The 20,953-nt window shown below is 37.6% G+C and overlaps 6 protein-coding genes across 6 annotated transcripts; 2 read left to right on the top strand and 4 right to left on the bottom strand.

The window, feature by feature from the left end:
- The first annotated feature begins 2,268 nt into the window (after positions 1-2,268).
- On the top strand, positions 2,269-6,844 carry LOC104731135 (uncharacterized). Its single transcript, XM_087479307.1, has 3 exons — positions 2,269-2,662; positions 3,096-3,206; positions 3,689-6,844. Exon 3 carries the CDS (start codon positions 3,764-3,766, stop codon positions 6,701-6,703), a length of 2,940 nt encoding a protein of 979 aa, XP_087335433.1. The 5' UTR covers positions 2,269-2,662; positions 3,096-3,206; positions 3,689-3,763; the 3' UTR covers positions 6,704-6,844.
- Positions 6,845-6,903: 59 nt separating this feature from the next.
- On the bottom strand, positions 6,904-8,700 carry LOC104731131 (E3 ubiquitin-protein ligase AIRP1). Its single transcript, XM_010450403.3, has 5 exons — positions 8,498-8,700; positions 7,870-7,974; positions 7,485-7,782; positions 7,287-7,396; positions 6,904-7,202 (listed from the first exon to the last, which is right to left on the bottom strand). The coding sequence occupies exons 2-5, from the start codon at positions 7,903-7,905 to the stop codon at positions 7,179-7,181; spliced, it is 468 nt and encodes a 155-aa protein (XP_010448705.1). The 5' UTR covers positions 7,906-7,974; positions 8,498-8,700; the 3' UTR covers positions 6,904-7,178.
- Positions 8,701-9,628: 928 nt separating this feature from the next.
- On the bottom strand, positions 9,629-15,444 carry LOC104731130 (beta-adaptin-like protein C). The gene is made up of 15 exons (XM_010450402.3): positions 14,850-15,444; positions 14,119-14,316; positions 13,903-14,016; positions 13,521-13,771; positions 13,019-13,154; positions 12,709-12,888; positions 12,516-12,608; positions 12,218-12,429; positions 12,061-12,124; positions 11,773-11,952; positions 11,576-11,668; positions 11,100-11,479; positions 10,761-10,950; positions 10,474-10,677; positions 9,629-10,154 (listed from the first exon to the last, which is right to left on the bottom strand). The coding sequence occupies exons 1-15, from the start codon at positions 14,934-14,936 to the stop codon at positions 9,855-9,857; spliced, it is 2,682 nt and encodes an 893-aa protein (XP_010448704.1). The 5' UTR covers positions 14,937-15,444; the 3' UTR covers positions 9,629-9,854.
- On the top strand, positions 15,342-17,397 carry LOC104731129 (uncharacterized). The gene is made up of 8 exons (XM_010450400.3): positions 15,342-15,477; positions 15,583-15,604; positions 15,846-15,902; positions 15,991-16,072; positions 16,283-16,378; positions 16,498-16,622; positions 16,727-16,745; positions 16,848-17,397. The coding sequence occupies exons 1-8, from the start codon at positions 15,378-15,380 to the stop codon at positions 17,139-17,141; spliced, it is 795 nt and encodes a 264-aa protein (XP_010448702.1). The 5' UTR covers positions 15,342-15,377; the 3' UTR covers positions 17,142-17,397.
- A 174-nt stretch (positions 17,398-17,571) lies between these two features.
- LOC104731128 (uncharacterized) lies at positions 17,572-20,508 on the bottom strand. The gene is made up of 3 exons (XM_087479305.1): positions 19,047-20,508; positions 17,891-18,433; positions 17,572-17,798 (listed from the first exon to the last, which is right to left on the bottom strand). The coding sequence occupies exons 1-3, from the start codon at positions 19,389-19,391 to the stop codon at positions 17,694-17,696; spliced, it is 993 nt and encodes a 330-aa protein (XP_087335431.1). The 5' UTR covers positions 19,392-20,508; the 3' UTR covers positions 17,572-17,693.
- Positions 19,503-19,997, bottom strand: LOC147930317 (uncharacterized). The gene has a single exon (XM_087476812.1). The coding sequence runs from the start codon at positions 19,995-19,997 to the stop codon at positions 19,503-19,505; it is 495 nt and encodes a 164-aa protein (XP_087332938.1).
- Positions 20,509-20,953: the final 445 nt, after the last annotated feature.

The following is a 20,953-nucleotide window of genomic DNA, read 5'->3' as shown; positions in this document are numbered from 1 at the left end:
AGAGTTAATGCATTGATTTAACTATTTTCAATTAAAATAAAATATATAAATAATAAATGGGACAAGCTAAAGGTGTCAAGTTTCTACTAAGCATCCTTCAACTATTATAATATAGGATTGGATGAAACAAATTCATCAAAAGGTACATATACAAACATATATCTACGAAGGGTAAGAAACTTAACAACCAAATTTAAATTCCACAATCGCGGTTTTAAACTAATTTGCGCACGTACATTCTTATAAAATTTTGTCTTAAAGTATTAATAATAAAACAGAATTATACTAAATATGTCATATGTGGATCGTTAGAAATGGTTGTTCCTAGCTAGCTATGAATGTTAAGAGCAGCTACTTTGTAAGATGTTTTCGGCATATGTGACTCAGTGAAATAGTGGTAGCATTATATAGTCGAGATAGCTTATGTGGTGCGTCACACCTTTTAAGAGCAGCGTGGTTAGCATGGTCGAATGACATCCACATCCCCCATAATATATACTCATTTACAAGTTTTTCATGATCCAAATGAAGAAGATGAGATTGTTGTTTCATGATTCTTTTGGAGTCATGGGGAGAGGTCATGTGGCCCTTGAATTCTTAAACTCTATCCGTTAACTTGGACGTGTCATTGAATCACTGGTTTTTTTCTTAGTAGTCAAAAAAAAACACATCATAGTAATGAAGAGTTTTTGAAAAGATATATTACTATTGAACTATATCTATATGGAAAAATGCCAAAAAAAACCCGAAGTTATTTTTATTTGGACGTTTAATAACCAATGGTTTTGCATTGGAATAAAAATACACCAAATAATAAAATGGTGTCATTTAAAACCCAAAATAATAATTGTTGTTATTTTCATACCTACGATTTTTCAACAAAATCAAAATTCCAATTTTATCCCTGATTTCCAATTAATTATTAAGATTTAACTGAAAAATTTTCGGTTTTCTGTTAACCATATCAAACCGAGAATTAATCCCGGTTATCTATTTTTTTCTCTCTTCTTCCTCCTCTTTCTCTTTTCTTAATCGTCCTCTTGTTTCTGGAAATTTTCTGCTTTCTAAAGCAAAAGAAACTTAATCTTTTTTTGACTGTGTGTGCCCGCGTAGGGGAGAAGATTAGGTGTTTTAGAGAAGTGATAACGTTTGCAGAATGTGACAACAATTATTATATTCAAAGGTATCAGTCAGATTTTGCTCTGATTTTTTTTGTTATAGCGTCTCTCTCTTTTTTTTTTTAATTTCGTTTTCTTATTCTCTGTAGCAGAAATTACTTGATGGTGTTTATGTTTTCGTGTTGGTGCTTGGTCTGAATTTGACGGAAACCCAAAAAATAATATGAAATTCAAACAATCTTAGAACAAACAATGAATCGAATTTATCGTAGGGTGTTTGGGATCCAAAGCAGACGTAACCCAAAAAGGAATCGAACTCCAATCTCAGATTCCGATTCTTCGTCCGAGTATCCATCCCAGACGAGCCAACATTGTCGTCAAGTTCCAGGATCTGTACGCATCGTTAGAAGGAGATGAAACGACGACGATTAGAGAGAGGAGGAGGAAGAAAAAAAGAAAGAAGTAGAATTCCCGGTTTAAAAAGGAATCGATTAAGTTTCTTTTGCTTTAAAAAGCAGAAAATTTCCAGAAACAAGAGGACGATGATGAAGAGAGAAAGAGGAGGAAGAAGAGAGAAAAAAAAAAGATAACCGGGATTAATTCTCGGTTTGATATGGTTAACAGAAAACCGAAAATTTTTCAGTTAGATCTTAATAATTAATTGGAAATCAGGGATAAAATTGGAATTTTGATTTTGTTGAAAAATCGTGGGTATGAAAATAACAACACTTATTATTTTGGGTTTTAAATGACACATTTTTATTATTTGATGTATTTTTATTTCAATGCAAAACCATTGGGTATTAAACGTCCAAATAAAAATAAATTCGGGTTTTTTTTGGCATTTTTCCCTATATCTATATAGTTCAGCTCTTTTTTCTCTTTGGTTTGATATCTTAATATTTATTTTATTCGAGAAAGATGATACAATATGAAACAAAAGAGCAGACGAAAAGGAACAGTGCACGCCCATATCCTAGTCAGGGACGTGACTATGAGAACCTCTGTTTTTTTTGTTCACTCCCCCCAGCCAGAAACTAAATTTATGAAAATTTTCTTATCAGGAAACATTGTTCATCAGCAGATTCAGGACAGTAGTAAAGAAAAAACAGGAAATATATATATATATATATATATTATTTTTTTCTGTAAGAACAAATCACTTGTGAAAATGGAGCCCACAAGCCATACCTAGCTAGCTTTGATCTCTTTTTCGTTTAGGTTTCTCTTCTTTCTTTTTTTTTTTTTTTGCAATTCTTTAAAAAAAAATTCACTTCTCCCAACCCAATCTCTTCTTCTGTCTTTCTCTTCCTCCTTTTGAAACAACAACATTTCAAGAAAATAGAAAAAAAGATCTCTCTGAAAGAAAGAGAAAAGAGAAAAGAGAAAGAGAGAGTGTGTGCTGTGTGTTTTTGTGATTTGACAGTGCCCATGTTTCTGTTTATTGGATAAGGACCTCTAAATTTACTTACTTTCTCTAGATACTTTTTTTAAAAAAGAACACCTTACTATTTCTCTCAGTGCTTGAATTGAAACTCAAACTGGTAAGTCTTTATCTAATTGTGTTCTCACTTCTTGCGGTAATTGAACATAACAAGTCCAAATCTTTAAGGGTTAATTTAACTTCTGGGTTTTGAGAAACATGTTTTGTTCTCTTCTGGGTATATTAATCAAAATTTATTTATTTTGAATATTCCATTATAAAAATCTAAACTTTTTTTTTTTTTGTCTCCCCTGTTTTAAATTTTTTAAACTCCCCTGTTTAAAAAAAAAAAAAAAATTAGAGAGTCCTTTTCAATGTCTATCTGTAAATGGCGATGCATTCGACTACTCTTATGAAAGCTCTCTAGTGTTCTTCTTCTTATTCTCTCTTTAAACTCCTCTCACTTTCATCTCCTTTCTCTTTGATTGTTACTTGAATTTACAAAAACCTCGTTTTAATTGAGTCTTCTTCTTCTTCTTCTTCTTCTTCTTCAGGAGATAGTGCTCTGTTAAACCCTTCTTGCATACTTAATCTTCTGAAGTTGTTTTTGTTTGTTTAAAGATGATCTTGGTGATGGTTGTTTATTCAAGAAGATGCCGAGCTATGTAAGTTTCTCAGATCTGAATCCTCTGTACGAAAATGTATATATTCATTTTTATTAAAATTTTTTTTTAATATTATGATTATTATATTTCCCTTTCTGCTTAGATCTGCAATGTCCTCAAAATCAATTATTTTCCTTAAAAGAAAAAAAATCATGATTTCTTCTATTTTTCCCTTATTTGTGAAAAGAAAAAGAAAAAACTATCCTTTTTAACTATTCAAGATTTTCAAAAATCATCATTTCAACTATTCAAAGAAACAAGCTTTTTGGTATATATACTCTAGAAGATTTCATTGCCGTTAACTTTCATTTCTTACCAAATTTGATTCTAAAGCTGTGTAACCCTTTTTCTAGGGTTCTTCGTATGTCTAAATCTTGAATCTTGAATCATTTTATCTCAATCTTGAAATCTTGAAAAATCCAAAAATCTCTCCTTTTCAACACTCTCTGTTTTGACTTTTTTTTTTGGTTTTCTTGAATCAGATTGGCTTCAATGGATTATTCATAGGCTACATTTATGGGATTTGATAGATTGTTAATTAAGGCAAAGTTGTGGTTATGGATTCTCGAGGTGACGACAGTTCTTCTAGGTTCGGTCAATATCCGACAAAGCCTTGTAGAAACATGTCTTCATCTTCATCAGCTGCTTTCTTCTCAGCTAACCAGTCTCCCTTCTTCTCACCAAGATCTCCTAAACCCAATCAAGAACTCTCTGAATCCACTCGTTCCGATGATCAATGCGATAGCTTTGATCCTCTTAGCTCCAGCTCTGGCTTTCAAGACCCTGAGCTCGGTTTTTTAGCCGCCGCCGCCGCGGCCTCGCCACCACCTCCTCCTCCTCAGTGTCAGAATCTTGAAGCTGCTGATAGAATCGCTTCGAGTAGTGTGATCTCTTGCACTCCTTCTAGATATGGAAGAGGGCAAGGGCAAGGGCAAGACTCTTCGTCGTATACTCAGACATCTTCTGTTTCTGTTTCTTATAACAGGTTGAGATGTTGTGACGTGTTTATAGGGTTGCATGGTCAGAAGCCTTCTTTGCTTAGGTTTGCTGATTGGCTTAGAGCTGAGTTGGAGTTTCAAGGGATGAGTTGTTTTATGTCGGATAGAGGAAGATGTAGGAGTACTAGGAAACAGAGAATAGTCGAAAGAGCCATGGACGGTGCATCGTTCGGAGTTATCATTCTAACGAGAAAGGCTTTCAAGAACCCTTACACGATCGAGGAGCTACGGTTTTTCGCAAACAAGAAGAATCTGGTTCCTGTTTTCTTTGATCTGTCTCCTGGAGACTGTCTTGTGAGAGATATAGTTGAGAAGAGAGGTGACTTGTGGGAGAAACATGGAGGGGAGTTGTGGGTTTTGTATGGTGGGATTGAGAAAGAGTGGAGAGAAGCGGTTCACGGGCTATCTCGGGTTGATGATTGGAAGCTTGAAGCTCATGAAGGTAACTGGAGAGATTGTGTTTTCAGAGCGGTTACGTTGTTGGCAATGCGGTTAGGGAGGAGGAGTATAGTGGAGAGGTTAACGAAATGGCGAGATAAAGCTGAGAAAGAGGAGTTCCCGTATCCGAGGAACGAGAGTTTTGTTGGGAGGAAGAAGGAGTTATCAGAGTTAGAGTTTGTTTTGTTTGGAGACGTTGCTGGAGATTCTGAAAGGGATTACTTTGAGCTTAAGGCAAGGCCGAGTAGGAGGAAGAAGAATGTGACGTTAGGGTGGAACAAAAGCGGTTCAGCGGAAGAACGAAGGAAGAAAGGGAAAGAGAAAGTTGTGTGGAAAGAGTCTGAGAAAGAGATTGAGATGCAAAGTACTGAGTTGCCTTTAAGGAATCAAGTTAAAGTTGGCAGGAGCACGAGGAGGAAACGGTCGATGAAGGTTGTTTACGGGAAAGGTGTTGCTTGTGTCTCGGGCGAGTCAGGGATTGGCAAAACTGAGCTGCTTCTTGAATTTGCTTATAGACATCACCAGAGGTATAAGATGGTTCTTTGGATAGGAGGTGAGAGCCGTTACATAAGACAGAACTATCTAAATCTTTATCAGTATTTGGAAGTTGATGTTGGGATAGAGAATGGTTCGGATAAAACGCGGATGAAGAGTTTCGAGGAGCAAGAAGATGCTGCTGTTTCCAAGATTAGAAAAGAGCTGATGAGGAATATACCATTCTTGGTTGTGATTGATAACTTGGAGAGTGAAAAAGACTGGTGGGACTCGAAGATGGTGATGGATCTTCTCCCTCGGTTTGGAGGCGGGACTCATATCTTGATATCTACGAGACTCTCTCAAGTTATGAATATGGAGCCGTTGAAACTGTCTTACCTTTCTGGTGCTGAAGCTATGTCGTTAATGCAGGGGAATGTGAAAGACTATCCTGTTACGGAAATGGATCCATTGAGAACGATTGAAGAGAAACTTGGGAGGTTAACGTTGGGATTAGCTGTTGTGGGAGCTATATTGTCTGAGCTTCCTATAAACCCTAGCCGGCTTTTGGATACTATAAATAGAATGCCTTTGAGAGAGATGATCTGTAGTGGTAGGGATGGGAGTTTGTTGAGAAGAAACGGGTTTCTGTTGCAGCTGTTTGAAGTGTGTTTTTCGATCTTTGACCACGCGGATGGACCGAGAAGTTTGGCTACAAGAATGGTTGTTGCTAGTGGGTGGTTAGCTCCAGCACCCGTTCCAGCTTCTTTATTAGCTTTGGCTGCTTATAAGCTCCCTGAGAAGCACAGAGGTCCTAAGCGACTATGGAGAAGACTAAGACGAGCTATAAGCTGCGGTTTTAAGTCTTCGAACTCTAAGAGATCAGGAACTGAAGCTGCTTCTATGCTACTTAGATTCAACATTGCTCGAACCAGCAGCATCAAGCTAGGGTTTATACAAATCCACGAGCTAGTGAAACTCTATGCAAGAAATCGAGTACTGGTCAACGAGAATGCGCCAGCAATGGTTCAGGCAGTGATAAGCCGCGGCTCGACGGTTGAAACAGCAGAGCAGATCTGGGCGGTATGTTTCTTGCTGTTTGGTTTCAGCAACGAAGCTCCGACTATTCAGCTAAAGATAACAGAGCTGCTGATTCTTGTGAAGCAAGTAATCTTGCCTCTAGCGATCAGAACGTTCATAACGTTTTCACGGTGCAGCGCAGCTGTGGAGCTACTCAGGGTCTGCACAAACGCTCTTGAAGCAGCTGACCAAACGCTAGTGACGCCTGTGGAGAAGTGGCTAGACAAGTCACTTTGCTGGAGACCAGTTCAGACAAGCGCACAGCTAAACCCTATTCTATGGGAAGAACTAGCTCTGGCTCGAGCCACCGTGCTAGAGACTCGGTCTAAGCTGATGTTACGAGGCGGGCAATTCGGTTTTGCCGATGATTTGATAAGAAAAGCTATCTTCATAAGGACTTCAATCTCAGGAGAGGATCATCCTGGGACTGTGTCTGCTCGAGAGACGTTAAGTAAGTTAACGAGGCTTTTATCCAATGTTCATCAGATTCATAACACTTCACCGTAATAGAATTTAGGACTTTCTTGTTGTAAAAGTTAAAAAAAGGTTAGAGAGTTTCTTGGTTCTTTTTTATTATCATTATTTTTAGCCATAAGAGTTAGATTTATACAGAGGAATCTAGTAATAAAAAAGCTGTTATGTAAGAAATTTGTCAGAGAGTCCTTTTTTTTTTTTACACAGTAAAATCTCTGAACTTTAACAGGCTCTTCTAAAACTGCACTTTTAACTTTTTCCTTGAAGTAATTCAGGTTGAGGAAACAACTCGTGAATATAGAGTTCTTCAAAGAATATCAAACAATCAAAATATAATTTCTACATTAAGAAGAAAAAAAGCAATAGAAAGAACACAAAGCTTGAGAATAATGTTGCAAACGTAACAATGAATGTTCATTATACCACCAGGCTAGCTAACTCCTAATGATGCAAGTTTAATCAAATATTTTGTACCATTTTTCGCACTTCTTGTGTTTGTTCTCTCTGATTATGATTCAGGGAGTACCAATTCCTGTGGAAATAATACAAAAAAAAACACAAGACTCTTTAGTGATTAGGGAAGTCGAAACTGTATGTGAAAAAGGCGGATACAAACCTTGTCGCAAACAGGACACGCCTCGCTTCTTTCCATCCAATCAAGAATGCATGCGAGATGGAAATCATGGCCACATTTAGTGAGCAACTTCGGGTTTTCAATATCATATTCTGCAAACAAAACAAAAACAAATGAACTAAGATATTTACCAAAAGCTAAATTTTTAGTATGTAACTTTGAATGATAAAACAAATATACCTTCTAAGCAAATTGGACATTCATCGATTGTTTCTCGATCCTTTTTCTTTAGATCAAGATCAGTTTTATGGTCATCAACAGGCCATGTTTGCTTCTCTGGAGCAACCTGTGTGATTCCAGGGGCACCTCCTCCGCTCGAATTGCTCTGAACTATTGGTAATTTCTGTGGAGTAGTTTGAAGATTTCTATTCGAGAAGGCTAGAGGAATAGGCGGCGAAAGCGGTGAAGTGTATGTATTAGAGAGAGAGGAAGGCGGCGCAAGAGATAAGGGAACATGCTCATCTATAGTTCTAGAGTTCTGCAGACAACAATCAAAAACATAAGAAAACACAAAACCTTTCATTTGTGTTCTTTAACAATAAAGAAGAAGAAGAAGAAGCTTTACTTCAGGTATACTCGGTAGACAACAACAACAACCCATTGATCTTTAGTATTATAAAGATTTCGAGACAGTTCGAAAGATCAGTGAGTGTATGGCAGCTCAAGACACCTGAAATTGACAAAATTTTATAAAACTCCAGCTTTGTGATCATAATTTGTTACTGGAAAAACCAAACTCAAACACCACAAATATGCAACTTCAAATACACTCAAACCCCTAAAAAGACTATATGATCCTAAGAACACCATGGAGCTTATTTATAAAAAGAATCAAATAGCTTGATTCAGCACAACAGTATATTAAACCCCAAACTAGGTTTACCAAAACAGAGATACTACAGTTACCAAAAAAATACAATCCAAACCCTAGTAGACAAAGAACAGGAAACAGAGTGATTTAAAAATAGAAGACAGAAGAATCAAGAAACTAAACAAGTGGGTTTGAAACAGAACAAAATAATAAAAGAAGAAGCTATTTCCTCAGAAAGACCAAACATAACAAACCAAAACAGAAGAGAAGAGAAGAAGCAAACGAACAGAGTTTGTGATCATACGAAACAAAAAAAATAAAGTGACTTTTGTAACGGAGAGAAAAGGAAGAAGATGAAAAGGGGAAAAGATGAATAAATTACCCAAAACAGAGAAAATAAGCTATGATCTTTGGAAGCTCTTGAGGTTTTGGTGTTGAATTAAGAAAAAATATATGTGAGAATTTTCTGATGGCGAAGACTAAGCTGCGACGAAAGAAGCGACTTTATCAGAGAGAGAGAGAGATAAAATCAAGGGGATCACAATTACTTTAATTGTTATTTTTTGGTTTGTTAATCAAACTTTTTTTTTTAAATTCATAAATCACAAACCATATCGTACAAGGAAACTCCCCAGATATTTTTTTAAATATTTCCTCCTTTTAATCTATAAGGATTGTATGATTTGACCACCAATGGTTATTATTTTATGGGATGTTTGTAATAATAAGCATATATAGGTACTTTATAGCTATTTAAGCAAATTTTAAATTAAATGATTGTATAAGGGATAATCTTAAATCTTAAAGTTATGATTCATATTTATTCTTTTATGAGAATTAAATTAGCAAAATTATGTTATTAGTAAACCAGGAAAAAAACTTTTGTAAATATTTAGTAAAAAATATTGGATATGATTTATTAAAATATTATCTGGAGATAAACTAATACTATAAGAATCTTGGTGGGGCCAAAGACTAATTAATTTATTTAGTGACATATCTTTTGATAACTTTGTGTAGTATTTCAATTTTCAAGTCTCTATTATCTTATAAAAACTAAAAACAATAATAGTAAAGTATGAAAAAACAGCTATTAGAGTTACATAATTATTAATACGTTACTAAAGCTTGCTTAGTATTGTGATGGCTCCTGAATCAACATATATTCGGTGGCATTTCTTCAATCTCACGTTACGTTACTACTCTCAAGTTTAAAATTTTCAATTTGTTTTGATTTTGAAGTTTATTTAATAATCAATCAGTAATTGTAATTACAAGAATAGTTTCATTTAAGCGATTTTGTAACCGAATGTTAGAGAGAATCATGGTTGGTTGCTACGTCGCACTACGGGCCCTTTATCCATCTACTTATTATCTGTTGCTAAGAAAATACCAAATTTTTTCAAATACTAATATGTATAGTATTAGTTTACGTGTACGAATCTCTTCGCTCCACTACGACTACGAGCGACCCTTTTTGATTTCATGTCGGTCACTAAAACACTGAATAGCATTTTTCTGATAATAATAACTATGTCATCATCACACTATTTAATCATCCTTTTTGGACATATACGCAACAACACAAATCAAAGCTCTTTCGAGAAACGAGTGGGGTTCTCCAATACAAAAAAATTAGAAACAAAGAAGTGAGTAACAAGCATCACTTTACTACATACACTAAAAGAAGAAAAGGGGAATCATATTGGTTACCTTTTTGACAGTGTAAAATCAAAATCTCAAGACTTGAAGAGAATGTCGACGGCTTCAAAGAAGAGAGGAGCGATCTCGGGTGTTGGAGTCTTGACCGCACATTTCAAACCAGTATGACCCACCATGGCCGTTAGTTCGATCAAGAGCGGTATGCCTCTAGGGACTTTGGCTGAAAGATACAGCACGTCTTGGTTTCCGTTCTTACGCTTCGCTATAAAGAACATATTTGATGCGGCGAGCATGTCAAGTGTTGACTCTACGCCTGTGATGGTTATCCCAGGGAATTCCTTCTGCACCTCGTTTGAATCCGGTAACGATCTCCATGTCTAATCAAAAAGAACAAATGTTTTATAACTCAGAAGAACTGGTGTTTAAGGCTATGACATATTGGTATGATCAGAAATGGATCAATATCTTCCTTCAACTATTAATGAATCTAGAATCTTAAATCAATAAAATCATATCCTATGTTAAGTTCTAGAGCACCCTAACTCTCCCAGGCTTCTTAAGGCACAAACATCAAACCTGTGACTAATTACTTAACAATCTTAATAGTTAATACCATAAGACCTTTTCAACTTTTACTCAATGTAGCATGTTGTGGCATTGTTATTGAACTCTTTATCATATATTATTGTCATTTACCTCGAGGAAGGTTCCGCGTTCCATCCTACCATCTTCTGAGAAAAGAGCGTGAAGTACAATCTTATCCTCGAAGTACCAGACAGGCTGCTGGTTGTTTTTGACGGCAACTTGCAAAACCGAACTGGTTGGCCCAGCAGAAATGTTCTGGGACAATGCCATTGTCAACATTGTCCTGGCAGATGCTCCTGGTTGCAGAGGCGGAACCTATAATAGTAGAAAACCTAGACATCAGTTTCAGGAATCCAGGATAATAGGCGTGGATGTATATCATATTCAACTAGTAGTACCTGAAGAACTCCAACACCTGCAAGCCCGAATGAGTTTTTGTTGAACTGAATCATGAAGCCATCAAGAAGTGACTGCGAGTTGTTCTCAAGGAGCATACTGTAGAATACTTGACCATCTTGTCGGGTTAATTGAGCGCTGATCTGCAAGCCTTGACCTTTTGAAGCTGGCAGGACAACAGGCAATGGACGACTGCAATCAAATGATCCAACAAGTTTAAATTGTTAAAAGCTAATCCAAATATGTATGATTGAAGAAAACCAGTCCATCGCACAAACAAAATGCGGCCTAAAAAGACTTTCAATGCAATATATTTTGTTCACCATTTAAGCCAAACTCACCCTGACGGAGCTGTGGGTTCATCTACAGGGACAATTGCAGCATCATCTGACCCCATTAGGTCACCTAGCAGATCAGGCACAGGAGCAGGGGCAACTGCTGGCTTAGGGACATAGCCTGTCGTGGCTGGAGGGGAAGCCGCACCATCAACCGGATTACCAGATGTCTCAGGATATCCTGTTTCGCTCCCTTCTATATAGTCCTCATCTTCTGTTTTCTGAACTGTGGTTTTCAAGCGGGTTACAAAAGCCTCTGGCGGCTTGTGATACACAGAGGACAAGGTGGCAATATTTGTAAGCAGCTCATCCAGGAGTGACGGGTCAAGTTGGTTTGAGTCGTCAGTAATCACAGGCTTTTCAGCTAAAACAACATCTTTGGCCGCCTAGTCAAAAGAAGTACACTGATGATTGTTGTTCATTGTCCAATGTGCTTGAACTAGTTAAGTAGTAATGTCGTATAACATATCAAGAAAACATACCTCGGGATCAGTAGATAGAAGACGCCAGTAGATGTATGCACGATCCCTGAGATCAGGATTATCTGTCTCAACAGTAGCATTATTCAAGACAACCTGAAAAATTGAAAACATGGCAAAAGTCAGGCCTGTCATCATACACATGCACTTTTTATCGATTAGAAGCGCAAAAGGGTTTTTCATAATGGTCATGGCAGAACCTGAATCATATGTTGTGGGCCATCAGTTGGCTTCTTCAGAAACAGTTTGACTGTAGCTGTAAGAAGCTGCAGCTGGACCTGTGCTGGTTCCTCAGGGAAATTCTCCAAGAAGCTTTCAAGAAGTTCATCCGCATTGTCGATTCTTTCAGCATATTCACCAATGATCCAAATCATAGATGCCTTTCAAGATGCCAGCAAATGCAAGGGTACAAATTCACTGATTTAAGATTTATTTCGGATGGGAAGCTTACAGCTACTTTACACTATGCAAACGACAAATTTTATTACCTTAGCTTCTGGTTCATCCAATGTATCAAGACTCTCACAGAGTGTTGCAATTATGGACTCATACCTGTACGTTATTTTGAATAACATAGCCGAGATTGAAGGAATATCAGCACTTTCAGAAGCCACAACCAAGAAAATTAACATATATCAAACTTACGTGTTTGGATATCTTCTAAAGATATCTTTGATGACTATAATGGCCTCCTGAACAACATAGTTTACTTTGATCTTGATCAGCTCAAGTAAAACACTGATGCACCGTTCAGCTGCTCTTTCTAGTTTGATGGCACATCGGCCTATTGCACGAACAGCCTTCCGAACAAAATCAACATCTACTTCCGTGGCATATTCTTTGAACTCCAGAAGAACCTGGCACGGTCCAGAAACCATCATGATTTGCACCAAAACAAAATAATTTGAGTAAACTGCAGTGAGAAAAGTGTAGTAAAGATTACCTGGTCTATGTTTCTGTCAGATGCAAGTTTTATCATAATCTCTAACTTCTCCATCTTGACATAAATCGGATCATTATACTTGCAGAAGAATACCTAGAAAAAAAAACATGATAGCATTATCAATAAATATAAGAATATATTTATTGCTTATTGCTTATTCCGAGAGTCTGTCTACAAGACAGGATAAAGCTACCTTGATTTCATGGGCAAGAATAGTGGGTCTCTTTTGGACAATAAGGTTAATGTTACGAAGAGCGACATACTGTATCTCAGGTTCTGCAGAAAGCAATGTAACTAGGGGAGGAGCCATCTTCTTGCAAAGATTTCGAATCACATCTGTACTAGTTATAAGCTCCATCTGCTGAAGGATCATCTAGAAAGCTCGGGAGAAAATGAAAAGACGAGGATACCATTAGAAAACTAAGGGAAATATAGCTGACACTTCACAAACAACTTTGCTAACAGATGACATTCCAGTGAGATATATTTTTTTAAAGTGTCACCTTAACAGCTGAAAGCACAACAGCACAGTTAGCATGTTGCAACCTTGGAGTGACTCGCTCAACAATATTTTCAGCTTCACGAGGATCAGTTGCTTTATACCTCGACAAAGCATCTAATATAAAAACTTGACCCCATCTGCAGTATTATTAAATTTGAAAAGTATAAATATGTATCGAGCAAGCAAGCAAGGAAAAATAGTCGTTTCATGGGTCCCGTTCCCCAAAGTTCAAAACCATGACTCCATTATCCACACAGAAAACCCTCAACTTCAGTAACAACAAAGACATCCTAAACTGCCACAATATTAGGTTTAATACACAGTAAAATGCATAAATAAACTGATGCTATAACACAAGAAGCAAGCCCGCAACTCAACAGACTATCCTATTGTCAATATTTAGGCCAGCGTGTACGTTCTCCAAAAACAGATGATCTGAATAAAATTAGTCAATCAGACACAATCTGAGTGAAAGTAGGATACGGAAATTAGGAACCACTTACTCAGTACATTCATTCAAAGCTGTAAGGAGCTTTGTGAGGGTGGTACTATTGATTTCAAATACGGGACTAGTACTATTCTCTTGTATCTCTGCAAGGGCTGCTACAGCATTAGCTACAACCATTGGATTATTGTCTGATATTAAATCCTTTAAGGCTTCAAGGAACCCCCTATCCTCAACTAATTCAGCATTTATGTCAAACAGTTTAGCAACACAAATAGCTGCTGTCTTGCGGACATATGGATCATCATCCTGAAAAATGAAAATTGCGAAAGGCCAGGAAATACAGAAATATGTCTTCAGTCAAGATAAAAAAAAGTTCTTGAGGGACAAATGTTTTGCTACAAGTGGAGGGACAAGGTAGCTTAAAAAAAAAACTCAACCTTTAGGCATTTCTGAAGAGGATCACACAAATATTCTGTGATCTTATCAACACGAATACATCCCATTGTTCGCACAGCCAAAGCCCGGATCAATGGATTTGGGTCTTGCGAATCCTGCCAAATACAATGCGAAAGTTTGATAATGATGAGTTTCTTTCTTATATTAGGTATTTTTGTTTTGGGTAGGCTATATGACAAAAGTAGCTCAAGTGTTACCTTTACAAAAGTATTTACTGCGAGGATAGCAAGATCCGGCTGGCTTTTTGCATAGTTAATCAGATACAAGTAAACAAGCTTCTTCAACTCTAGATTCTCCGTTTGCATGCAATTGACAACATCAGTGAAAAGTGATGAAACATCCTTTCCAACAGTCATCGCCGCAATAACCTTCTTAACAGCATCTTTCCTCTTATCCTAAAGAAACATAATAAAGAAAAGTGAGGTTAGAAAACTGAAGCAAAATAAGAGAAACGCATGCCATCATCTTGAATCAGTACCATTAGCATCTTATTAAAAAAAACTGTAAACTTGTGCTAGACATTATACCGAATATTTCATACTTGAAGATTACTGTAATCCTACATTTCTAGAGACATTTACATTGAAAGAAGGAAGATGAAATTTTAATTTGATAATCACTGATCGTCCAACCAATGCATTGATCCAGATTCAAAACTTATAAGATCCAACGCCCGAAAAGTGTCTAAGAGATTGCACACATATACGCACTAGCTATTCAGCACATAACTATAATGTACAACCATCATCAATCTTTGCCAATTAAAACAAAAAACCATATCTCCCACCTCAACAATATATACCGATCAATTCGAATCGAGAATCATACAGATCTACCAGAGTAAAGAGTTACGGAAATCACAAAAATTGGCGGATCACAGATCACAAATCGAAAATATGAAATTAGACGATAGAGAAGAAGGAGGAACCTTGTACTGAGAATTAAGCTCTTCCTTGAGCTCAGGGATCTCTCCCTTCTTCGTAGTCGAGAAGTATTTAGAATCGTGGCCGCTCATTTCTCCCTTCTTCTTCTTCAACCACCTCCACACTTCTCCTCCGACACAGAGAGAGACGAAGACGCGAAATTGCTAAAACAAACGACCTTTTGGTAATTTTAGTCCAGCTCTGGGTAGTTTTTGTAATTAACAAAAGTAATAGACCATTTCAAAATAAAACATTAATTACAGTTTGACCCTAATAGTTATAATATTTCTTCAAATTGCCTCATAACTTCTCTAGTCAACGCCAGTCGCCACCCTGGGAGAAGACTGACGGGTTTGAGAGGGATGAAGTTAGAAACACGTTTGTGAGAGAAAAAAAAGTTTTAGATGTGATTTGATCAGATTCTCAAAAGACTTTTTAGCAAGTCTCTGGAGGATCCTTATCGCTTCTCTTTCTCTCTCTCTCTCTCTGGCTTGACCTCACGTCGTCATCGGAATAATCAGATCCGTGAGAAAATGGCGCCGAAGTACGATATGGAGAAGATGGAGCTCCGTAAGAACTTCCGTAACGTTTGGCATACCGATCTCTCCCACAGTATCCAGAACGATACTCCCTGTAATTTCTCACTCCCTCTCTCTCTCTCTCTCTTTAACATTTTTTTGCGTTTGATTAGTTTTTCTTGGGTGTTGATCCGAGCCATTTCTGTGTTGTTGTTCGCAGATTGCTGCTTCGCATTGTGGTGGTAAGCTTCGATTGATCTGAATTTTATTTTCTTAGCTTACTCTCTCTGTATTTGGAATTGACCAAGATTGACTTCGAATTAGGTTGTTAGATCGGCTTGGTTTATGTATTTGTGCTCATCTTTGAGATTGGTACTAGTAGAGAATGTGTAACATGACTTTGACATTGTATGATTTTGTATGGTTTTGGGGTTTGATATGTTTCATGCACATGGATATGCATTGTTTTTATTCTTCTTGCAGTGCCCCTTGTGCATCATATTTGCTTCGCAAGCGTGCTCTTTACAATGACATGTCAAGGTATTTCACACATTCAATAACCTTCAGAGAGATCAATTCTAGTTTGATTTGCTTAGTTTTACAATATCTTCTTTTTGGTGTCTCGCAGGTACATTTGCTGCGCTGGTTACATGCCTTGTAGTGGTCGCTGTGGAGAAACCAAATGTCCTCAATTTTGTCTTGCCACTGAGGTACAGATCTTCTTTAAACCACTAGCTTAGCTTTAAATGAAGTCTTTTCTATAGACCTAGTTAGGCTAGAGATTTCAATTTCAGCATCTGAAAGCTTCCTGTAAAACATATGCATTACAATCTCAGTCATGCCTAGTTATGACTTGTTGTGAGGCAACATCATGAACTGTTAGCACATTTCCGGTCTTCTAAATAGCAGAACAATCGCAGGTCTTCTGCTGCTTTGGAACCTCTGTGGCCTCCACTCGTTTTCTTCTGCAAGATGAGTTCCAAATTCAGACGACACAATGTGACAACTGCATCATTGTAAGTATCCTCATTGCTCAGACCATGCTGGTTACTGACAATCACAAGCAATGTAGAATTGAAACAAACAAGACTATGAATCACGTGTTGTAATATATGCTGTCTTTTTGGCTTTGTAGGGTTTCATGGTTTGCCTCAGCCAAGTTGCTTGCATATTCTCCATAGTTGCTTGTATAGTCGGTATTGATGAGCTTTCTGAAGCTTCACAGTTGCTCTCTTGTTTAGCAGACATGGTGTACTGCACGTAAGAATCCCCCCCAATCCATAGTTTCATTCTTATAAGTATATTTGATCAAAACCCGATTGTAACCTTATATTCCTGACTTATTGTATATTGCTTGTCTGCAGAGTTTGCGCATGTATGCAGGTAAGAGTGATGATATCAACCATTCTGATCTCTCCCTACTTATAAGTCCTGCTTTTAGAGACTCCTGAATAGTATCTTATAACGTCTATGATGCTTCTGCAGACACAACACAAGATGGAAATGGACAAGAGAGACGGTAAGTTCGGCCCACAGCCAATGGCAGTGCCTCCGCCTCAGCAAATGTCACGGTTTGATCAAGCCATCCCACCCACAGTCGGTTACCCTCCACAGCAAGGTTATCCACCTTCTGGTTATCCTCAACACCCTCCACAACAAGGTTATCCTCAACACCCTCCACAAGGTTATCCACCTTCTGGCTATCCTCAACACCCAGCTCCACCAGGTTATTCTCAATACCCTCCAGGGGCTTATCCTCCTCCCGCTTACCCAAAGTAAATCACTCTTTGCCTGGTTTCTATACCGACTTGGAATTTAAATTTCCATCTTTCTTGATTCACTTTCACGTCGTTAATATATATGTTCACTTTCTGGTTACGGGGTCACGCGTTGAACGTTCGCTGATTGTTTTGAGGTCGTTGTTTGTATGAGATTTTGACCTCACACGTTGTTCTTGTTGTTTTCTGAAACGTCCCTCTCGGACTGAGAGATCCGATGAATTTTTCCTTTCCTTTTGAATTATCTCTTTTTCGAACGTTGAGTACTATACAATTTTCTACAAACCGTATATTCTGGAATAAACAACACATGTCCGCAATACTCATAAAAGAAGTATAAGTAACTTTGTGGTTGTGAATTGTATATTATTTGAGAAAATATTGTATGAACTATCAAATACTGCGAGAAGAACTTGGACGAATGGGGGGACTGGATCTCAAAGAATAAATTTTTAATAAGGTGGCAAGAAATTACGAGGGCTAATAAACTCTAATTTTTCTTCCCTTTCAAAAATAAAACAAAATTAATACAAAAACTATATTTAAAAAAAAATTACTTAAGTTCAGTAACTTCACCTGCTCTACATACACCAACATTGATCCATAAAGTATTATTCCTCTTTGTTTGTAACACTCTGCAACAGTTCCTCCTAGGTGACTGTACAAAACAAAACACAAGAATCATTACTTCATAAACATTTACTAACGATTTAATCATATTCTAAATATGATATTAAACATGTTGCTTACCCTCTCCCATAGATGAGGGTCTGGTTTCTTGTAGACGACGATGGTGCTTATCTCAGCTGGGTTAGTCATCTTCCACCGGCAAGACGGATGGGAAACACGGTGTATTTTGTATACGCTAACGGTCGTGTTCAGCTGCTTGTCGAATTTAGTTCCCGACATGTAAAACACAAACGGTTTCTGGCACGGGTTACGACTAACCGGCCTTGTGTTGAATGCGTAAGCAGTGTAATCCGCCCGTTTGTACCAATTCAAGAAAGTTCTAGAAGGCATTTCCATTTCCCGTGGAGAGAATATTCCACGGAAGATTTGAACAGCGTATCCCCACGATACCGAGACAGTCCAGCTCTTGTGCTTATCATAACATATCGACTGCTGTAGAAGCCCGGCCGAGTCGAGCTTCATAGGTTCCGTTAGCTTCTTTAGAGCATTGACACGAGTCATGTTCGGGAAAATCGGTTCCACCACGTCGAGATGGTGCATTGAGACGAACGGCGTCACTGGATGTGCAGCGAGGAGGCCGAAGAGGTTCCCGTATACGTCATACTGAAAACACAAAATAAGTTTCAGATGTTAAAACTTAAAACGGATCGTGGATTACACGCATCAAGAGGTACGCGTAGGTGTAATATGAGGAACAGGTCATTAAGTGTAAAAACAGAAACGCGGGTCCCATTCATTACAATTAGCAATTTAAAGCTTAAGTGAATTGGACGGACATTGAACTACTCACGCGCCGATTTGTCGGTACCAAACCACGGAAATTTTTTTGCCAATATTAGCATCCAAACAAAATAAAATAGAACAAAGAAACAAAACTGTAATTATCAAACATTAAAACGTTGAAAGCTTATTCTAAAATCTTCAAACTTTGAAAGTTTGGTACTACTAAACCCATTCCTCCTAAAACTAGAAACAAAACTCTAAAAGTCTTAAACTTTGTTGTGTTAGATGGATTCCTTTTCCAATGTTGCCACTCAATCATCAAAATTGCTTAAACAAACCAATCAAAGCTATCAAATTTAAGTTCTAGACTCAACATCATCAATACCAACATCATTAACTCCTCAAGAATCTATAATTCCATCCTTAAAACATCAGCAATTACTACCCATTTTGACCAATTGGTAACAAAACCAACAACAATCCGAGTTGTTACCTGATGAAAGCCAAGTTCTTTAGTGAGGGGAACACCAAGTTCAGCCATACAAGCTTGCATGCGATCATCAGAACCATACAAAGCAGGATACCTCTGTATACACCGATCTTGCATCTTACTCAAAGCTTTAGCCAATGGATAGCTAATAGCAAAACCACCTCCACCATAAGCCATACCATACGAGAAAAAAATGTTCTGTAAATGAGATTCCGACAAGCTCCCAATGTAATACATCTGCTCATGGTCATACTTCCTCAACACTCTTATCAGATTATCAGTGACAAACACCGTATCATCATCACCCATCACAAACCACCTCACATTCTTCGGACCTAAACGAAGCATTTCAGACACAATCCTCGAAATCCGTAACGCCGAGCGTTGCCCTTGTTTGTTCGTGTAAGGAAACGAAGCAGTCCCGGCGGAGATTTTCACCGGAGGAAGAAGCTTATCGTCTTAGTCTTCGTTATCATCATCGTCATCATCATTAACACTCTTCTTCACCTCTTTATCTAACCAAACGTAGCCACGCATGTGTTTCGGTTTATACCAGATCTTGATATACTCTTTCCTCTGTTTCCATAGCTTAGATGACGCAGCGATCCCAAACACGACGTGGTTAAGATCCGTAGGCTCATCAACCCCTGTTTCTTCTTCTTCACGCCGCCGTGAAGCAGCAACAGAGGAGGAGGAAGGTAAAGAAGAGACGTTGGAGGAAACGTTGGTGGAGAGAGCAGAGACGGTGGTGAAAGGAGTTGAATCGTCACAGGAGCGTGAGGTGGAGACGAGTTTAAGCATGTAGATAATGTAAGTGAAGACAATGAAACAGATTAGCCAAACCATAAGTTTTGGACCGGGTCGGGTTAAAGACCACATTCCGGGTATTGAAGCACTCGATGAGCTTCGATCCCATATTGGTTTCTCCGACGAATCTTTCTGGTTACCTTTCATCCAAATTACAGAAAAAGTAAACAAAAAAGATCCAAAATTTGAAGAAATAAAACTAACCCTAGTGTGTGAATCTTTAGGAGAAGAAGGAAACAGAGTGTGTGTGTGTGTGTTCTTGAGCTTTGGATTCGTAATCCCAGAAGAGAAACGAACCGAAAAAAATGGATCTTTCTAGCTACAAAAGGGAAAGATCAATGAGAATGAGAATGTTGATGCCAGAGAAATCGAGAAAATAAGGGAAAGACAAAGTTTTTTTTTTTTTTTGTTTTTTTTCAATTTTTGTTGTTGTGAGCTTTCTTTCTCTCTATGGAAGACAGATAAAAGGTGAGAGAGAACGCAAAATACTCCCACTAGAAAGTAGAAACTCCATAAACGCAATTAAAAAATAAAAAAAGGTAAAATAATATTATTGAAAATTAATACAATGTGGTTGTTGTCTTTAATTAAAAAAAAAAAAAAATCAGATTTATTTCTAAATCTAAAGTATTTTGTTCATGTTTTTAATGGTGTTATTACCGTGTATAAAACTGAAAAGGTTTGTGTAAGAGGAAGCGGTCGGATCCATGAATGAGTTTATGGGTCCTGCTCTTTATCGTCTGCCCACGTGGGCCACTAGGAACTATCTACGTGTCACTTTCTGTCCTAAATTTAAAAGCTAAACGTTAAAGCTATGTCGTTTCATAGGTTCGTTTCTCAGATAATGAATAGTTATTTAGTAATAATTAGTGCTAATAAGAGGCTATTATTAACATTGGCTTCATCATCATCACTCATTTGTTTCGGTTGTGATTGTGATACTGTTCATGTTCAATGCTTATATTAGGTTCGTTCTATAGTTAAAAGGAAATACAATAGAAAGATAAGTAAGTTCAAATAATGAAATAAATACTGTTAGATTTGAGTCTCTCCACGTGTTTGTTATATTTCACTCTAGATTTGGTTCTCTTCTGTTGGAAATA

The sequence above is a fragment of the Camelina sativa genome, chromosome 12, assembly GCF_030686135.1.
Source record: "Camelina sativa cultivar CO46 ecotype springtype chromosome 12, ASM3068613v1".
Lineage (NCBI taxonomy): Eukaryota > Viridiplantae > Streptophyta > Magnoliopsida > Brassicales > Brassicaceae > Camelina > Camelina sativa.
The sequence above is the reverse complement of the archived record's forward strand: the minus strand, read 5'-3'. Positions and strand labels throughout refer to the sequence as shown.